Below are 21180 nucleotides of genomic sequence, written 5' to 3'. Positions count from 1 at the left end.
TAAGTGGACTCTTTAAGAAATAATTTTGTAAGTCAGATTAGAAAACGGGTTTAGGGAGTATTCGGAAGAATATGGTTCAAAATTACTTTTTGGTAGATGTTTTAATCTTAGTCAAAGTGAATCTATAAAAGTAAACAAGAATTTTCGATTTCCAGAACCATTGATTTGATCATTGGGAACAAATTCTATTCTATTCTATTGTATTCTATTTACACACGGAAGTGACAGCGCACAAGAGGAAGAAAGAAGTATCTATTTGAGTTTCCATGCCCTGTTTGGATTGTTATTTTCTGTCAAAAAATTACGTCGTTTTCTGTGATCACATTTCTCTATTATCTTTTTCCCTCACATACATCAAATCACTACAGTATTTTTTTCATGAAAAATGCCGAAAAATGCAATCCAAACGGGGTAGTTCTTCGAGCATTTTCAAACGTATTATGTTTTTTTTTGCAAAAAATTATATGATTGTATCATAAACATGTTTGTAGCTATTTTTTTTTAAAATATTTTCAATCACTTTTTAATCTTAGGTGTATGTCATATCATATAAAAGTTACATTATTTTTTTTCAAAAAATTATTCGAAACAATCTCCTATCCAAACATACTAAAATTAATTTCCATATTTCATAGTAAAAACCAAAATTTTTTTATTCTTTAACAAGAGAATGGTCTTGCATAAGCTTGCTTTCTTTGACTCATGTCCTCCTCTCCTACACGTGGAAAGAAAAGTGAAAAAGGGACAGTTGAAAAAGCTGAACAAAATGGGTATTTTCCTCCCCAAGTGTCTACTTTCAATTGGCTATCTTTTGATCTACTAAATTGACTTTCAGAACAAAATTTTGGTGGGTTTTCTTGTTTGGATGATGGTGAAAGAACTTTCAAATTATTCTCAAGAGGATTTGTTAACACCACACCTTTGCCCTTTATTCTCAAGAGGATTTGTTAATCTTCTGTAAATCAAATGGAGTACCATTTTCCTCTACAAAAGGTCTTCAAATTTGTCACTCAATTTTTTCTTTTTTTTCTCTAAAATTAGAAATTAGGGTTCGATCGCCTGCGATGAGGTTAAAGGGTTAATTCTCTAATTATGCTTTCTTGCATACAGCAAATGAAGGAAGATTATGGAGGAAAACCAACTTAATTGGAAAAGAAAGAATCTCAGCCTAACAAATATATGGAGAAAATGCTTTTCTTGTATAAACATGCCTAAAGTTCACTAAAAACTGCATGTAGGAATTGCTATTACTTTGCCAAGTCTATTCTGGTATGAAGGTGTGATTATATGTTTTTATGCTTTAATTTTCTTAAATAATATGAGTTGGATTAGTCTTGACCACCAAGTATTCAAGTGAAAAAATCTGTAAATTTGTCCCTTACAATTTTTGGGTTATTACCAATTACCCCTTGCTAGATTGCTAGCACACTCATGAAGTTTCCATATGTCTTTATTGAGTGAGAACCTTTTTTTCCTAACCTTGAGTCCTTGAGCACTCTGTTATTTTTTCACAAAATAATTTTATTGTTTTACAATAAAGGTAATACTTTTTGAATTTTCTGAAAATAGAATAAAATGTTCCAAAATTTCAATAGACGTTGACCTTTCTTTTTATTTTTATGAAATACAGTACTTATATTTTTCATTTATTTTGTCAAAAAGTAAGTATCAGAACAATTCTTTTATGATATATGCTTGCGAGTTTAACTCACATTTAATCTTTCCCTTACCTCTAACGTGAAATAATAAATGAATGCTTAGTCTATTTTATCAAGTTTTTTTTTATTGGGACCAAAATATAATAAATTAAAAGGTCTTTACTAGGCTTAAATCACATAAAAGGCCCAAGACATGGATCCATTGGACTATTGAGTGCCTTTGAAAGATTTGGGTGGATTATACTTTGATTTAGGTAGACGATAATGATGCTTACGAAATAAATTATATATTAGACTTTAAATACTGAATTTCTCATTATTAATAAACTATTCTATCATACAGTATATTAATTGGTGTATTTAGGGACAAAAAACAAAAGTACTTAAACAACAAAGAAAGAAAATGAAAAAAATAAACAAACGATGTCAAGGAGCATTTTATTTTTCTACATAATAGAGGGACAACAATGAGCCTTTTTACTCGAAATTTCTTGTTTAGATTGCTTTTATTAAAAAAATTTTTATATTTTTTGTGAATAAATTTTTCAATAATTTTTTTTTTTACTTCACATAATCAAACCACCACATTATATTTTTCTTATCCTACTTTTAAAATTTTTTTTTTCTCAAGTCTAAATGGTAATTGAGTGGTGGAAAAGATTTTAAAAAATTTTCTCAACTTTTGTTGCTTGTTCAATCTTTTCTTATCTGTTTAGGCTCGTAACTTTTATAGTATTTGCAATTAAAAAAAGATTGATAGTACAATTTGGCCATAAATTAGAATAAAAACATTTTGAAATATATTAAAACTCAATATTATATTTGTGGTTTTAGCAGTACATTCTATTAACATTATTCTTATCTTTTTATTTAACTCAAGCTTGCCATATTAAGAAAGCATGTTTTACAAATTAATGCATTGATTAAATAAAGAATATATCTTCACTTTTGTTCGATATTTATATTTCTCTAATAATTTGGAATACTTCTTTTGTGTGATTGTGTGTATGTGTGTATATATGTATATATCTGTATCTATCTCTCTCTCTATATATATATATATATATATATATATATATATATGTATGTGTACATATGTACGCATGTATGTATATATGTTCTTGTTCTGTGCGTAGATATTTGATTTTTGCTTTTGGTTGCATGTGTTGGACTTGTGCCAGGTGAACGACTTAGCTTCATTCATTTTGTCAATAACTTACTATTAATAATCTATGAATTGACTTATGATGTTACTTTGCCATCATTTGTCACATTAAAAATAGTAACATTAACTGCAATTTTGACAAAGATTTTGGATGTAACCAATTCAAAACTTTTTCTTGATTTGGTCCAAGGTAAAATTCCAAGATTAACAGTTATTCTTTGCAACTTGAAATGGATTTACTCATTGATTTTTTATTTTTTTTTACCTTGTGTGTCCCATCACAACAATATTAGAGAAGCAATTAGAAATTATAAAACTCATACCACATAATGACTACATCTTTATAAGTAGTATACATATCCTTATAAACCCTAATTGAATTGCCAATGCAGGAAGCGGGAAAGGCAAAAGAATCAACCAGCAAGCTACTCAAACACCAATGGAATTGGTTTTGGTAGCAGGAGAAGAGGTAAATGGGATCGGTTTCCTTGTGTGGTGCTGTGAAATAGTGCTAAAATCTTCCTCAATCCTTCCTTATTATGGTCCTATTATTGACTTCAAGAATAAATGGATTTGCCTGTTGCACTTGGTATTGGCTATTTAACACTATATACAGCAAAATTTCATGTTTTTTTTTTTGAAGTTAATATACAAAATCCCTGCCTAATTTGGTCAAGTAACAATCCTACATTGTGTTTGTGGTAAACAAATGCTATGGTTTAGACAATTTTGAGAAATATGTTTTGAGTGAATAATGTAGGGCTGGTTTTTTGGACCTTGTGGTACGATGAGTGGTTAATTGCTAGAGATTAACTTCCAAAAGAAAGGAAGTTTGACAAGAGCTAGATCAAAGATAATTTGAATTTCAGTTTTACACTGGACGAAGAAGCACTAGTCTGATCTCTAAGCCAAATTACAGTGGACGAATACATTAGAGAAGAAATTGTTGTAAGGGGCAGGGAAAATGAACGGAGAAGCCTTAACAATTGGGGATTGGGGTCTCTCCAGTTGATTCTGTCCGGTTGTTTTGTTTCTTACAACTTTTATCATGAACTTTTTACAACTTCAGTGTAATCGTAAATTAGTTGTAAAGATTGACACGATTCATGTTTACACCAAAAATTGTGCCATTTTATACCAAAACTTCAATTACACGAAACCGGGCAAAACTTCAATTAGAGAGACCCCGTGATACGAATCCTGTGGATGACGAAAATTGTAACAACAAACCCTGGATCGATAGCAATTGTTACAGGCTTGGAATTGGAGAAATTTTTTATTCCAGACCCCTCTAATCCCCATGATTGAAATTTTGATACTATCTCGACCCTTAATCTTACGAATTAGCGAACTCTAGAAATTGTTAGCAGGCGCCACAATCAAGAATGATGAACTTGATTGATAAGCCGATGAACACTAAACGATTCTAGATGTTCAAGAAAGGTTCGTAGAGTCACTAGAGCAACTCTCAAGAAACGATGTTCTGAAAATAGGTCATAATCTACCATTGACGGAGGAAAAACATCTTTTATCGTTTCTTATATCGTAATGCAAAAGACACAACTAATGAATCTTGAAACTTGGCCCATAAAACCTAATCTAAGATCATGAATCCAAGCATAAGGGCTGGTCCGATTATTAACTAAAAATTCAACCCAAAATAACAAATGAACTAATGACTAAACTAATGAAACTTGAGCTGAAAATTTTGGTCCATAATCTTTTCCTTCCAAACGACTTGGACAGCCCCTTTAACGAGCAAGTAGCTCCACACTTAGAGACTCTGTGTTCACATCACCCCGGATCCTAACACCTTGTACGCCTCTGGTGCTATGAAAGGATACAAATGGCCCTCTACCAACATACTAACAAATAAATTAATGCAAGGTTATTAGAACCTGGTTAATTTATTTTTCAAACACATTCGAGGTGGATGGATGGATGGATGCACTTCAGCTCCATCTCAAGGAATATTAAGTTTTCCACAATCAAAATCAGCCATCCACAACAGAGTGGGAACAGTATATTTTGACAAGAACCTTTCCCTCAAGAAACGAATGAACTTATTGTCACTCTCTTGAATGAAACCAACGACAAAGGCAGTAGCAATGAGACTAAAGCTTCTCCATCTCCTCTCTTTAGCATAGTTCTCCAGGCCTTTGTTGAATGCTGCCATTTTAACGTTGACATCTTCCTTTTCCTCTCCAAAATTTCTACTTGTCATCTTCGGAAAACATTCTCCGATGCATCTGGCAAGCATGATACAGTCTTCTAATGCTGAAGAACCACCCTGTCCAAGGTCTGGGGTCATCGGATGAAGGGCATCACCAACCAAACAAATGCTGCTTTTTGCGAAGTCCCATATCAAAACATCCCATGGCAGTCTCATTTTTAGCTCAGCACAGGAGATTGATTCGAGCTCAGTTCTTTCAACAATGCCATACACTTCCTTTGGAACGTTGGCTGTCTTTCTTAATACAAATTCCTTTAGTAGAACCGGATTGTCTGACATATTTTCATGCCCTGCCGTTAAATTTCAAGACATAAGCAAAAACGACGATAATGGTGGAGCTATCATGAACTAGATAGGAATTGCGGAACCAGCAAAGTCCTTTTAAATCTAGCACACTTGAGAAAAATTAGACTGATATTGCATTTCCACTTCGTGATTTGCTCAACACAAATGATGTTTAAATAGGTGGTGTTACAGGATTTTAGGATGCCAGAGTTGCTTACCTGTTGCAGTGGATGGTTTGAAAGTGCAAAACCAATATATGCTTTTGTCATCACAAGGAGCAAATCCAAAGCGAACCCCACCTCCAAAATATGCATAGATTTGTGGCTTAAAGCCATGGGCAGCCGGAAACTCCACATATCCCCTAATTGCTGATCGCCCAACTCTGATCGGTTTCTTAAAACCTAACCACTTCGCCACAACTGAATTGACTCCATCGCAGCCAATCAAGACCTAAAATTAGATGCACTGGTTAGATCATAATATCCAGAAATTCTTTTGATGATTCAGAAGACAGCTTTACATTTATAGAATATGCCTATCAGGTGACAAAAATCAACTATGCCACCAGCTTACAAATCTATTTTGATGAGGTACAAAGGCAGAATGCTCGCTCTATGCAAGTAACATGGCATTTACCTTAGCCCGGATCACACAGCCATCGGCCAGGTGCACCAGCTTTAAATGTCCTGATTCCTCAATTGAAACAACCTTGGAGGAATACCTGATAGTCCCTTCTGGCAGCTCTTTTGCTAAGGCTTGTAGCAAGTCTTTTCTTCTGACACATCGGGCTTCATAATTTCCGCTGCAAATCGAGGCATAGAACATCCTTAGACATCTAAATTCTATCTTTTGAAAGCGAGTTCATGCACCAAATTTGATTGAATTTGAGTTGAGAAACATAAATTTCAAGCCATTGCCAAACATTACAGGGCTTGGATACAATAAACCAGCGCAGATGAGGCTGCAGTTAGATTTATGTTTAGCCAATGATAGCATGGGATCTATGAACTTTTCCATTAATTCACCTGTTTTGCTTGCTATTACACTGTCACAACTAAAAACTAACTGGCATAATTCAAACCGAAGTGGTGCTATCTTACTCTTGTTGCATATACAAGTATTACAAAAAAGGTGTAATGTTGTTCAAGGATAACTCACTATGCACTTTCTTCAAGTATAACCTCTCCACTTGGCAGGCCTGTATCTACATTAGCTATTTGAAACCTGAATCACCATTAGAGAAGAAAAAGGGATGAGATTATAATTGACATACGATCTTGAATTTTGTGATTGATTTCGAAAATTAATAATGTAAGGCAGCCACAGAAATCAAGCAATACGAGCAACGATTATCTTATCTCACCCACGGAATGCCAGAGAAAGCTGTCTAAGGTAATCTCCAACACCCAGAGCATCCAGTGATCTCCACGCATTTGTCCACAGGGTAAGAGCAAATCCTGTCGTTCTTAAACTCTCTGATGATTCCAAAACTAAGCTCTGCAATCCATACCTAAAACAAGGTGCAAAAGAAAAACTCAAAGGAAGTTCTCTGTGTAGAACCAGCCAGCCAATCTATGGCCTATGATTATATCAGAATTAATTCTTTCATGACTTGTGAAACCTTAACAAACAGTAATACATAGAGCTTTGTTACCTGTGCAGGCCTAAAGATGTGGCGAGGCCGGAAATCCCAGCACCAACTATCACAATATCCTTGTCCATCTCCATTTCAGGTTGAAGAAATGCTTAACCAAGAAAAAAGAAAAACCAAAGAGCTTAGCGATTGTGAATGATGTAGCGTGGCAAGGGTGAGGTAGGACGTAGGACGTACGAATCATGCTGCAGAATGCCGTGTTTATATATGTTTCAAAAAGCTTTGACTGGAAGGTGGAAACTGGAGCAGCCACATGCAAACAAAATGAAGTTGCATGGTGCAGCTCAGCCGCCATCCTTGGAGAGAACGCAAGGAAGCACCTGAGATTCTTCCGAAATGCTCTTTCGTTGTAACCTTCCTGATGATTCTTAAAGTGAACACTGGTACTGGAGAAAGCATTCTTTACTGATAATAATTGCTAGTATATAATTATTATTTCCGTCCATTGGATAGGCATAGGCCCACCATTTGACCATATCCTAGACCTTTTCCCAATCAATGAGGCCTGATCAAGAATTATTTTTTTTGGTTAAAAAAAGTTTGAGTAAGTTTGACATTTGTCATTGAAACTATAGGCCTCGTTCACCAACATAACTCTCACATTGACAACGAGATTCGAATACACGATCTTTTGTGAAAAAGTAAAGTATGTTCTTACCGAGTGAACAGATTTGTGTTAATTAATAAAAAATTATTAAAGAACCCGAAGAGAATCATAAGAGTGGGATGATTAATTTCATACACCCTCACATATATGAGAGGAGGCAATTTACATGCATATAAAATGCTTATGTGTGGGATAAGAGGAATAATACCATAATAACAATATTCTCAAATTTTCACTTGTTAGAATAATACAATCCGGTAAATTAATCTTGATAACCGTGATAAATTACCTAATAAAATAGCAATTTCTAGCTATATAATAAAACTAACTTGACCCCATGCTAAATAAATAATAATATGAAATTTTCTATTTTTGAAATTTGATTTAATATGCCAACAATTGTTATACAAGCACAGATTCATTTCCCCGGCAAGGGCACGCGCTAACTACTACGTCTTCAGTCAAATTTGTATGCGCCCTATATGATAAAACTAACTTGACCCCACTGCTAAATAAATAATAATATGAAAATTTCTATTTTTGGAATCTTGATTTAATATACCAACAATTTTTGGAATCTTGATTTAAAAAAGTAATCCGTATTTCTCAGCATACATATGTTTGTTTGGACAGCTGATTATTTTCTCAAATATATTTGCTTACATCATCATTCCAATTTTCAATACACCTTTTTATCTCACATACATCACATCACAAAAAATGCTACAGTAAAAATATCTCAAATAACTTACAATCCAAACAAACTTGGAGGAGGAGGAGGGGATCCAACTGTGCTTGTAAGAAGGTTGGGGTGTGAATCTTCAAACCAGAAAAGTGTACTATTGCACTTTCTGAATTTTTGGAAGAAAAGAAGCACAACGCTTCCTTGTAATGCGCCGGTGGAGTTTGAACCTCAGATCTAATGCACAGGAGAGCTCTAAGAGATTGTCCCTAGTCCTTAGACCAAAGTCCAATGGTTTGATCATGTTTCAACTTGCTTCATCCTATTATTTCTTTCATTTAAGAGCGGATTAAACTATTACTGAAAACGTGATTGAAATTTCATAGGATCTAAACCCCACAAATGTAACAGATGCTTCCCCCCTTTTAATTTCAATTGGCGATCATTGTTTACTCACGTGTAGAGGTGTCAGTTATAACTCATTTGTATTGACCTACCAAACCTGCCTATTAATACGTGGATTTGAATATACAATACATACACTTTGAATGTATTTAAATGGATGATTTAATTAGATTCATTTAATTGGTAGATAATGAGTTGATTCATCTCACCCATTTATATCCATTCAAAAATAATTACACATTCAAATTCAATTTTTAGTGGATATTAAGGAGATAAATTTGAATTAATTACTAATCTAATCACAATAAAATGTCATTATTTTTTGTCAAATAATGTGCAAAAAAAATTAAAAAGTAGAATTTCAAGCAGGTCATAACTCATAAATGAATAATTGGATATATCTATACTTATTTATTAAACATGTAAAAATTAATTGACCCAATTATATCCATTATTCAATTATGATCTGTTCAAATTCACCTAAATCACCCATTTTGGCACCTCTACTTGCGAGACAAAAGATCATTTTGATATCAATCTACCAATGGAGTATATACAACCACCAGCAAGAGCTGGTAGCCACCACCAAGCCCTTAAGGCTTTGGTGGGGAACCCTTGCCTCCCACCAAAATGCCACTCTTGTGGCTCTGCTTCAAATCCAGACGGGTGCGTAGTGCACCCGTCTGGTCCGGTGGTGGTTCTGTCCCCATAGGCTCAGTTGAGCCTCCCCCGTAGATAGAGGAGTAGGAGTAGGGATGACAATTGACAAAAAAAAAAAAAAAAAACCAATGGAGTATATACAACACCTAATAGAAGGCCCAACTAATCCAAATGTGACGTTCCGGTCATTACTCTCTCTCTTGGACGAGCCAGATTTGCACTGATTACTAGAAGCCGAAAAGGTCATATTATTTAGGGCCGTCAATGGGACGGATTTGGATTTGGATTTGGACTCGGCTCGGATTCAATAATTTTTTTCCGAGTACGAATCAAGAAATAATTCTGTTACCCGGACCTGTTTACTCTCACAAAAAAGCAGGTTGGATATGAAATATAGAATTTCAACCCGTATTCGACCCGAACTCGAATAATACATTAATAATTATAAAATATAAATATTTCTAAATACAATAATAATTCTTTTATCAAATTAACAAATTCTAATCTTGTTGGGGCCTTATTTTTAAACACAACAATATTTCTAAATACAATAATATAAATATTTCTAAATACATTATTTTTGTTGGGCTTTATTTATTCGAGTAGGCTGGACTCGATCTGAAACCTGCCGGACCCAATTCCAAGACCCTAAGCACAAGACTCGTCGGATATACAGGTCGGATCTGAAATTGGTACATTATAACGGGTTTGGGAGCGAAATTTTCAATTTTGACCGGAATCCGACCCATTGACAGCCATAATATTATTCTACCAAACAAAGTCTTAAGATAAGAAAAACACAAAAAGATAAAAATAAAAAACACTTTCATCGTAATAACAATCAAAGAATGTGCTGCTCACTGAGAAAGTTACAAAAAAAAAGAAAAAGAACAATGATGAGGAGCTTTTTATTTTTGTATTTAATAGAAGCAGGACAAGGAGCATTTTTACCCGCAATTTAGTTTTAAGACATTAATCAAATTTTGTCAACATTAGCGTTCTTAAAATCTATTTTAGCATTATGCCAAATTATGAATATAAATGAATGCTTAATAAATAATAAATTAATATTGCTATTTTTAGAAATTTTTATAAAAAAAATGCATTGTAACAATTTTGATGTACGTGAGGTTAATAAATGATTGAGAAATATGTTCATGAGAAAACGTATAAATTTTTTTTGTAGAAAATCAAAATCCAAACAAGGCCCCAATGATATTAAAGGCCCAAATTAAGTCATTGCTAGGCTTGAATGATTTTAAAGGCCCAAATCCCAATACGATCGGTGGTTTATTCTTTACCCCTCCGAGGTTTAATTTAATTGTTTTCTGCCTCTCTAATTATAATCACTTAGAATCTTTTATCTGTACCATTGTTTCTACAAAACTTCAGAAAATGATTAGTTTGATTTAGTACAAAATAGTTATGCTTTCGAAAAAAATCCTATGCTACACTTTAAACTGTGAGTTTTTCATTTATTGATCAACTATTTTGTCATATAGTGCATTAATTCATGTATTTATGGATGAAAAAACAGTATTTAAACAAAAAAAAAAGAAAAAGAAAGGCAAGGAGCATTTTATTTCAAAGCTGAGAACAAACTTCAAAGAAAGTAGCATTTTAGTCTCTTTTCAGTTTCCACCAGAAATAAGAAAACTCAAGCAGTGACTCAAGCAGTGAAGGAGGGAAGAAACAATCCCTCCCACAACAAAAACTCCAAGAAAACAGACAAGAAAGAAGTATAAAGGAATGGTGGTTTTAACCATAGCAACTATTAATGCAGAATAGAAGAAAGACAGCTGCAGACCATGAACTGACCTACTAAACGAGCTTCCTCTAAAAGAGGTCTAGATCAGGCTGAACATTTGAAAAAGATCTATTCACTTTAGCTTACAAGAAAGACACAGAATAAAAGCACCATCAACCCAAAAAAGCCAGCCTCTTTGAAGTTCAAAAGGAGTGAAATCCAAAAAAGGTTTCCAAATTCACACAAGGAAACAGGACCAGTTCTCATTCAAACATGAAGCTTTGAGCAAATCCTCAAATTTCATGGGCAGTCAACCTCTGTACTATGCACATACATCAGCTGAAGTTATGTCGTAATTATGCTATTTCTTCTAGAATTTTATATTCTGCTCTTCATATATCACTACATCGCTGATGACATTACCTAGAGGCTAGAGTTACATTAAATGCAAACAGATATTTGAATATTTACATAAGTGGCAAAAGTCTGTAAGTTAAAAGATATCTTACAACATAGCACATGTCGCCGACAGCTATAACCTTAGAAGTCATATTAAGAGCAGTGCCTTGTATAGCAACTTTGAGAGGGAGCCTCCTTGCTTTTGAGCATGTAGATTGTAACATGAGGACTCACCTGTTCAGTGGCTTATATAGAACAACAGTTACATATTTGGATTGAAACCTGTGGGTCAAACCAAGAGCAAGAACTGATTGGGATGCCCATCCTTTTTCAATAAAGAGGTGGTCAAGCACCACATGCTGGGGCTTTGTTGAAGAAGAAGCTGCTTCATCTATATTTCCTGTATCAAGAACAGTCAGCTGGAGTTGAGGTGGAACTTCCACTGGCTCCTTTGCAAAATCTTCATCACTAAGAAAACTATGACTATAGCTCGTGTCAGGCGATGGTGGCGCTTCAAACTCCCTCACACCTTCGAAGTTCTCCGGGACATCCTCCTAAAGAAATAGGAAAAACTCAATATTAGGCCATCTCCAGGAAAACAAGAAGAATGCCAGTATTTGTCATAATTATAGGACAAGTGATTCAGCAGCGAACTATCATTTTGTTGGGAATGGTGAAGCATAAAGTTGCTTGCTTCCCCCTCTACACCCACTTATCGACATATGTGAGACTCAAATGACACTGTATACTTACCATACAAGAGAAAATACGGGTAGATACATAAATGTATACAACACCAAGACAGATATATAGGGGCAGCAAAACATGATCCCATTATTCATGAACAATTAATGAAGCATCAGATTCAATGGTTTAATTGCACTGCAATAGAAATTTTCCTAATCAGTTGTTATCTGTGAGTCTGTGACACATTGTAATATTTAATACTTGCAGTCAGAGATAATAAAATTTTAATTGGTAACTAAATATGACTTTTAAACGGATGAAAAGAGAGAAAATAAGGGATATACAACATACACACCTCCAACTTTACCATTGACGGATATACAACAGCAGCATATCAAGAAGCGAATGCATGTTGAAATCTAGTAATTCATACATTTTCTTATATTTTCTTTTCGTCTGTCATCTCACATTGTAGCTTCCAGATGGATACACCACTTGGTGATTGTATCATCATGGTTAGCTTAAGTGAAGGCCCAGTTATCAACTGGAAACTTAGATTAATTTTGCTCTTTCTATATTTTTATTGGCTTCATCTAGTGTTTTCTCATTCCCATCTTTATAAGATGGTTAGTCATTTCAGTAAAAGTTAGGAGTACAATTTATATTGCATTGCCTACTAAAAATTTCAAGACATGAGTCTCTCAAACACAAACTTTACACCTAGGATTACATAGACTGCTCTAATACTCTAATATGGAACTCTAACTTTGTCGCTGTAAATTAATATCCAATAACTACATTTGAAAGCCTCTCGCTCCAAGAGGGTTTCAATTCAAACTAAGAATTCAGGAGCCTCTCTGCTTAATGAATTCTTTTAACTTCCCACTCTTAGTATTTGAATGCTCTGACAACTATCTATTTCCAAAAATCTTGGTTAATAATTATAATCCGCGTCATAAGTTAAGTTCCTACAATAAATGGAGCTATTCTTATACACCCTTGATCTATTTGTCTTTCTAACAAACAAATGAAGTCCTTTTATTCCCTGCTTTCCTTTGTAACCATACATAGATGGATTTATGAGCACTAGCCTAGATTTTTCTCAATCACCGGGAGTTTTCTTCAATTGCGACTCTATACAAAAAAGTCAATGAGATTAGGTTTTGATTATCTGCTCCATATATAGCTTTATACCGTGATATTTATTATTATGGCAGATTTGACATGTATTTTGAGAAGCACAAGTTATTTTATGTAACATGGCTTTCAATGCTTGCATTATGCATCTTGGATTGGTCTTACATCAAGCAACTGTGTCTGAAGCTAATGCAAGTTTTAAAATATAGCTAACCCCAGCATAAGCCAAGTGCAATACCAGATTGTCTACTTCATTTCCATAGAAGGGTTTGCTACCCCTTCTACTACTCTCTTATTTCTTTTGTTACATAAATTTCCACCTAAGTATATGACTTGCCTCATCAGGCGTCCAACCTTTTCATTTCCATTGTCCCCTTCTTAACAGGCTAAGGCGTCAAAATATAGCAACTTATTACATGCACATACAAACACACACACATTTGCCAAATGGATTTATCCATTGTGTAATCTGTTAAATAAATTCAACTTAAAAGGTTATTTTCCTCTCTGTTCATCTTTTAATCCCATGTGCATGTCACCATTTCTGACGTCTCCTAGTCTCTCTCAGAACATCATCACTAATGAAACACCTCTCAACCAAACTGTTCTTTGAGATTGCAAAATTTTCTAAAATCCCACGAGGGAAAAAAGGCACCCTATGGCAACCTCTTCTAATAACAACTTGGTAGTTAGCGCATCATCTTTTAAAATTTTCATTTTTCCTGTAAGTCCAGCAAACAACAATATTCAAGAAATTCCTGTAAGTCCTGTAAGTCCAGCATTTTTATATTCCATATAAACAAAATATCCTTGATAAATTTTCTAACAAGAAATTCAACATGGTCAACCACGTTAAATGTAAGAGTTCATATAAGCATAGAGATTTATCATATTCAAGGTTCTGTAAGTCTATATTGTAGAAAGGAAAACCTTTTGCTCCATCCATTATCCATTTAATTCAACAAAAAGTATGCAGATATGCATAGAACAACTGTGGGTCTTGCACTTTCAAATAGTATCAAGTGCTAGCCAACTGTTGATGCATGTAGGCATATAAAATGCCATGGCACTGAGGAAGTCATCTATCTAGTTCAAGAAAATGATTTTAACATTTCAGATCTTGGTTTTCTTGTAGAAAACATATAGAAAAGACTCGAATTTGCACCAAAAAACATGTTGAGAATGAAATGGTAAGAATATCGAAGGTGTAGAATTATTTTTGTACTTTTTTTTTTTTAAAAAAGTAACATCTAGGAATAATGAAAAGGAAAATAAAAGAGACCTAAGAAAGGTTGGAAATGGAACTGATATGGTGAAAACCAATCCTAAAGGCTCACCATGTAGCTCTATGGCATGGAGACATAGAGTCGAATTTGTTTCTTGGCTTTTTTCCCTCAAAATAACAATTCACTCAGAAGGTGCTGCACAGTCAACATTAGTCATATTGTGCCTGCTTGCATATTAATCATTATAATTACACAAAAGTAGTAATCATTACAGAGGTAGTCTAACTGATATTGCTAATCCAATGGGGTTATTGGCACTTCAAATAATAGTCAGAAGCAAATAACTAGAACCGCCAGTAGTTATATCACAAGGACAACAGAACAGAGCATAATAAGATGAGAAAGGAGTAGGGAAAAAAAAAATAGAACATGAGAACACCTAAGCAACTTTCAACTTTGAAGTTTCTAGTTGGTCTGCAGGGTCATAATATGGTAAAGAGACATGCCAACTGTAACATAATTCACTCACATGAACATCAAGAAGATTGCAAACATGCCCCATGCCATCAGCTTCATATGGAAGATTTGGGATATATTTCACACTGCCATCAACAATAAACTTGTAATGGTATATTCCTGATGGCAGTACCAAGATAATGGTGTGATCTTTACCAGATCTGTCAAGTGTCTTCCTGCAAGTTAATTGCCCAATTTTACTATATAGAATCAGAAATTAAGAACATAAGAGGAAACATATCAGAATGAAGCAAATTGTGCATTACAAAAGAATGCGAATATAAAGTTATTAATAACAATTACACAAGCTCACCTTGACCTCCAGTTGTCCCAAGATCCTTCCACAGCCACATGATTACCACCATAGCTCCATGTTATGAGAGTAGGAATACCTCGCACGAAGGGTTCATTGATAGTTCCAAGATTTTCAATCCTTTGGAATTGATTATAGAAGGAAAGGCCATTACCTTGTAAAGACACCACTGGAACCTGCGGATATAAGGAAAGAGTGAGAGATCAGGTAGTAATGAATTCAGACAAAATTTAGGAAACAGGAATTGATTAATATACATTTCAAGTATCTCTTATTCGTGATCTTGAAATTAAAGGTATTTCAACAGACTAAACATTCTATAGATTTTTATGTGGAGGCTCTCAGGCGTATATATACTTCATTTTTTAGCATAAGACTTATGGAAGCTATGAAAGTACAATGCTTATGTGTTAACATATTGCTACATTAATGCTACCTAAAAGAGCATCAGCTAGGATAATAATGCCCATATAGTGCTATCAATATCAAAAGCACAAGTAGAAGCTGTATCACAAACTTTTGGTCCACATTCAAAACAAAACACTTTTAAGAGCTGGATCTAGAGCATTCATGCTTGTCTAGGTTTGCAAATCAGCCACAGACTTGAGCTTGGCTTGTTATAGGCTCAATCAAGATTGCCGCACAGTTAAATAACAAAGCAAACTCCAATACATTTCAAAGATTCTTCCAACCTTACAGACTTAACAAGCAAACACTCATCACGTACAACCCAAAAATTGAAACAGATTTAGCTATATAGAAGCTTGTTCATGATCCTCTCAATGAACAAGGTGTGCTCAAACTCACACATCAAGATTAAGATGATAAGATGGATACTTTGGAATTGCATATAGAAAGAAAGCAAAAGCACTCCATATTCATGTATTTTTTTCTCTTTCATTTAATTTCCCTTGCTTAATTTTTAACAGGTCATTCACATGGTCATACAACTAATGGAGTGTAGAAATTAGACAATTTAAATACAATGATGCTTGTCATGAATCAATTTAACGCAAGCAAAAATTGTAATCAAGACTACCCTGTATGCACATAAAAATACTTAATCTAATATTATCACTTAAGGATACATTGACCTTCAGCATTGACAATAGGAATCAGCCAAAGTATACAAACATACCTATTGTTCATTCTATCTGTACTTCTCTCTCTCTCACTGTGCTTCACATCATAAGGTCAATAATACCAACCAGAACTTGTTCGTGAAAGTCATGCACTATGTTAATTGAATGTTGATGCTGATGTTACTCATACAGCTTTAAACTTTTTAAGAAAGTATATAAGCTAAACCTAAAGTATACTAAGCTAAACCTACATGTATGCTTATGCAATTAATTATACTGACATCTATTTCCTGCTTCATAGCTAAAAATTTCAACCAAGTCAAGATCAGTCATAAGTTCCGATCGTATTTGAAAACAGAAGTACTAAACATAGAACCACAGGCACCCCAAGAATTTCAAATAAGCTCTTGTCATTTTCAGGTATATAGGCAAGCATCCCTAGCTATTATTAGATCTATTCTTCAAAAGGAAAATGCAAAACAATAATATTTTTTTCTCTCTAAAAAGCTGTGATAAGTCATACTAAGCTAACCTAAGACACTAGTTCAAAGCCATATATTTGATAGGTTAACTCTAGTTAGCAGCTCCAAAATAATACAACATATCATTCTCTCAAAGTAGTAAAAGGAGGAGGTGATAAGTTACTAGATTGCTAACTGATCAGCCAAGGCACTATGAGATGAAATTACCCATCTACTTTATTTGCCATATAACCTAAAATTAAATAAGACCGAAGAATCTGTAATGAGTATATTGTCTATGCCCTTATCACAAATTTCTCTATTCCAGGATGTTGTTGATGTTTTCTGCTTTCTAATATTAAAGAACTGCATGTGTTCCGGTACAGTCCATTACTTACCTAAGTAAAAGATAATATACTAGAGAACTTAATTTAGTTACTCCAAAGCAATTCTTTACACTACTAACTAATTTAAGTGGAACGAGATGTATACTCGTTTTTGTACAATAAAAACATGAATCAAAAGTATTGACTGCAATATAACTCTGATCTGAAAGGTATTATGACAAGGCTACACGTTCCCCAAATTTCAATTAGCGAGAATAGAGATATATTTGGGAATAGGTGAGTTCACTTAAAATTGTTTTGAGAAATATCTCAAGTTAAAATGAGGAGTAAGGGGAAGGGGAAGGAGCAAGAAGCAAGTAAGAGTAAAGGGTCGGCAAGATTCCTTAATTGCCACATGCAAATCTTTCATAAAGACGTAGGATGCTCGATAATTATCTACTTATATTAGCCACTATTAAGCATACAATCTTTAACCCACAAACCAGTTAGGCCACAAGCTTCCTAGTTTGTAGATTCCACAAGCTTCCTAGTTCCTAAACTAACTTCTATCAAGTGACCAACCTCATCTAAGGAGTAGAGTATATTGTTGCCGCTAGATAAAAAATATCTAAGGTAGAACTTGACCCCATGTTTACAATTAACACTTTGCAGGGTAAGCGCCTTTATAATCGTCATGAGCTAGAATTGTACTCTACAATACATACACTAGCATAACAAATATAAACACTAACAAAACAAATGCATGAACTTAAACAATGAATGTAAAACAACAACTTCTTACATGTTTCCGGGAGTTTCGAACCAAAAGTCTATACATTTGTTCTGTTAGTGGGTACAACTACTCTCATGTCACTTAACATCGAACATGTATCATCACAAAGATGGTATTAGAAAGCAAAAACAGCATCACAGAAATATGTTCATCATTTATGTTGCATGTACACAAGATCCGTTAGCACTGTACTACTACTGCTGCTTTACGCATACTGCATACCCTGATACACGTATATAAAAACGTATAACTACAAACATACGAATACGTATTCACATTTCTTATGTATCTAAAGAAATACGTAGTGGGGCAGCACCTGAGGGGCGAGCAACAAAGGCGAATTAGGACTAAGGTGCCGAGGACTCTGAGGAGGAGAATTAACCATCAAGTCAGCGGGTGGAACATCTGCTGCTGTCCCAGCGTGCGAGTCACGTGCACCATTCGATCTTCCCCCACCACCGTCAGCAGAACCACCATCCCCACCACCACCATTTTCTCTTCCACCAGCATTTCCCATTTCTTACTATTTTTAACTATACTCGTATGCGTATATATACACTGTTCTTATATGTCCATGTCTAGTTGCCGCCGAGACAATAATGGGGAAAAAGGGGTGGCAGTTTAAGCAAAAGGGTATTGAATTTGGGGGTATTTACAGAGATTTAAGCTGCCACCGAAGACAGAAGACGAAGGGAAGATGGAGATGAAGGTAGAAGATAAAAAAAAAAGGGGAAGGATCTGAGACGTTTAGATGGGGGAACTGAAATGTTTCCTTAAAAGGCGAAAACGGAAACAAGTCAAGTCATACGGAAGACAGATGTAAATGACGTGGCAGGATCTGAGATGTCGGATTTGGATAAGAACAATATCGTAGGCTGGACAGTTCATCCTTTTCTGAAGTAATAGGGAAAATCGGTGCAGGACTAGGCGGATAAAGCAGAGACTGTGAGTATATATGACTTTGCTTGATCCAGTCGTACAAGGCACAACGACCCACATGGCGTAGCTCGCCTGTGTTGTCATTCATTTGAAATTTAATAAAAAAAAATTTTGACAGGCTGCCAGTCGAGAATTGTTAACACACCAAATGTATCATATAAATAAATAGAATTAGATTAATAGCGCCACGAGCATTAATTAGACACTTTTTTTCTTAAATTAATAAAATACTTACAGAAAGACTGATATTTGACCCCTTCTTCTTAACGGGTGGTTACTGAGTACCGATTATTCAAACTCTTTAAAAGATAAAAAATAAATTTAAGATTTTGAGTTGCACGATCAGGATCATGGCCAAATTAATGCAGCCTCATCTTGGTAGTAAATTGCATGGTGCAGCTACAGAAATTCCTAATCCGGTTTGCTTTAGTGAAGATAACGACTAGATTTGGTTGTGATAGATGAGAATCGGGCATGTAGGCTGTACTGGTTAGGTAAGAATGACAATTTCTAACACGACACCAAAAGAATTAAGCAAAACACGATACATAATGGTTTATATTAAAAATGGATTGATATGAGAACGGCATTGGGTTAACTTGCGAGTCGATATTTGATTGAAAAAATGCAACTCGATTCTCTCCTTATACTACACTAAAATATGTTATAAAATTAATAAAATAAACTACTATAATAGGAATTGAAATATTAGAGAAGAAAATAGAGAAATAGAGAATGATGCTCTTATTGTTCCAACTAATACCAAAAGTACAACTAAGAGGTGTCAAGGTACCTCTATATATAGGTACTACAAAATTAAAGGTACATCAATTCTATTAAACACTCATTACTACAAGAACATGAATAGTGTATGAAACGGTTCTTCCAATACATGAATGGGTTTATGGATTGAAACCGTTCATCCAATGTAATTCCTTTACATAATGTAGCAATGAATTATGAATTGATCCTCTTGGAATCAATGAATTATGAATTAATCCTCTTGAAAATACAAATGGACATCCATACTTTTAATTGTTTCATAACACTCCCCATTGAATGTCCATTACATAAAGAATATGCCTCGTTAAAACCTTACTAGGAAAAAATCCATTGGGACAAAAACCTTAGTGAAGGAAAAAGAGTACACTATTCCTGTGTATTAATTTCTCCCCCTGATGCAAACATCATTTGAGATCTTTTAATTTTCAATATTCTTCACCAATTTCTCAAATGTTGCAGTCGGCAATGCCTTGGTAAATAAATTTGTCAAATTATTATCTGATTAGATTTGTTGCACATCAATTTCACCATTCTTTTACAAATCATGAGTAAAAAAGAATTTTGGTGAAATATGTTTCGTCCTATTTTCTTTAATATATTTTTCTTTCAATTGAGCTGTACAAACTGCATTATCTTCATACAATATAGTTAGAGAATTTTCTTTTTTGGAGGATAACCCACAACTCTTTCGAATATAGTGGATCATTGATCTTAACCAAACACATTCTCGATTAGCCTCATGAATTGTTATTATTTCAGCATGATTCGATGAAGTGGCAGCTAATGATTGCTTAGTAGATCGCCAAGAAATGGCTATACCTCCATACGTAAATAGATAATCAGTCTGAAATCTTGCTTTATGCGGATCAGATAAATATCCAGTATCAGTATAACAAAACAATTCAGGTTCGGATTTATTTGAATAAAATAAACCAAGATTAATTATTCCTTGGAGATAACAAAAAATATGTTTAATACCATTTCAATATCGTCTTGTTGGTGAGGAACTAAATATTGCTAATAAATTCAATGCAAATGATATATTAGGTCTTGTACAATTAGCAAAATATATTAGTGCACCAATTGCACTGAGATATGGTTTTCAGGATCAAGTATCTCTTCATCTTTCTCTCGCTGTTTAAAAGGATCCTTATTAGGATCTAATGATCTGACGATCATTGGGATACTTAATGTATGTGCCTTATCCATATAACACCGCTTTAATACCTTCCGGGTATAAGCAGTTTGGTGGATAAAAATTCTACTTTTCAAATGCTCAATTTGTAAACCAAGGCAGAATTTTGTTTCTCCAAAATCTTTGATTTCAAATTTCTTCTTTAAATATTCAACACTATTTTGAATCTCTTAAGAAATTTCAATCAGATTTAGATCATCAACATATACAATAATTATCACAAAATT

The 21180-nt window shown here is 34.3% G+C and overlaps 2 protein-coding genes across 3 annotated transcripts; both read right to left on the bottom strand.

Moving 5' to 3' along the window:
• Window positions 1–4517: 4517 nt before the first annotated feature.
• On the bottom strand, window positions 4518–7377 carry LOC113703682 (monooxygenase 2). The gene is made up of 6 exons (XM_027225129.2): window positions 6996–7377; window positions 6705–6851; window positions 6500–6565; window positions 5978–6143; window positions 5560–5791; window positions 4518–5346 (listed from the first exon to the last, which is right to left on the bottom strand). Exons 1-6 carry the CDS (start codon window positions 7067–7069, stop codon window positions 4787–4789), a joined length of 1245 nt encoding a protein of 414 aa, XP_027080930.1. The 5' UTR covers window positions 7070–7377; the 3' UTR covers window positions 4518–4786.
• A 3956-nt stretch (window positions 7378–11333) lies between these two features.
• Window positions 11334–18934, bottom strand: LOC113703673 (SNF1-related protein kinase regulatory subunit beta-1). 2 transcript variants are annotated; one of them, XM_072055825.1, is made up of 4 exons: window positions 18353–18934; window positions 15375–15550; window positions 15075–15261; window positions 11334–12049 (listed from the first exon to the last, which is right to left on the bottom strand). In XM_072055825.1, exons 1-4 carry the CDS (start codon window positions 18551–18553, stop codon window positions 11726–11728), a joined length of 888 nt encoding a protein of 295 aa, XP_071911926.1. In that variant the 5' UTR covers window positions 18554–18934; the 3' UTR covers window positions 11334–11725. The 2 variants fall into 2 exon arrangements, with proteins under 2 accessions (XP_071911926.1, XP_027080920.2); XM_027225119.2 differs by having other exon boundaries at window positions 15075–15237; window positions 18353–18928.
• Window positions 18935–21180: the final 2246 nt, after the last annotated feature.

This window comes from Coffea arabica, chromosome 1e (genome assembly GCF_036785885.1).
Source record: "Coffea arabica cultivar ET-39 chromosome 1e, Coffea Arabica ET-39 HiFi, whole genome shotgun sequence".
Lineage (NCBI taxonomy): Eukaryota > Viridiplantae > Streptophyta > Magnoliopsida > Gentianales > Rubiaceae > Coffea > Coffea arabica.
The sequence above is the reverse complement of the archived record's forward strand: the minus strand, read 5'-3'. Positions and strand labels throughout refer to the sequence as shown.

Coding starts and splice junctions, on each gene's coding strand:
- LOC113703682 (XM_027225129.2), bottom strand. CDS start 7,069: ATGGAGATGGACAAGGATATTGTGATAGTTGGTGCTGGGATTTCCGGC. Junction 6,852..6,995: donor ACATCTTTAGGCCTGCACAG/GTAACAAAGCTC, acceptor ACCTTGTTTTAG/GTATGGATTGCAGAGCTTAG. Junction 6,144..6,499: donor ATACTTGAAGAAAGTGCATA/GTGAGTTATCCT, acceptor CTCGATTTGCAG/CGGAAATTATGAAGCCCGAT.
- LOC113703673 (XM_072055825.1), bottom strand. CDS start 18,553: ATGGGAAATGCTGGTGGAAGAGAAAATGGTGGTGGTGGGGATGGTGGT. Junction 15,262..15,374: donor TGGGACAACTGGAGGTCAAG/GTGAGCTTGTGT, acceptor GATTCTATATAG/TAAAATTGGGCAATTAACTT. Junction 12,050..15,074: donor GCAATCTTCTTGATGTTCAT/GTGAGTGAATTA, acceptor CTATTTCTTTAG/GAGGATGTCCCGGAGAACTT.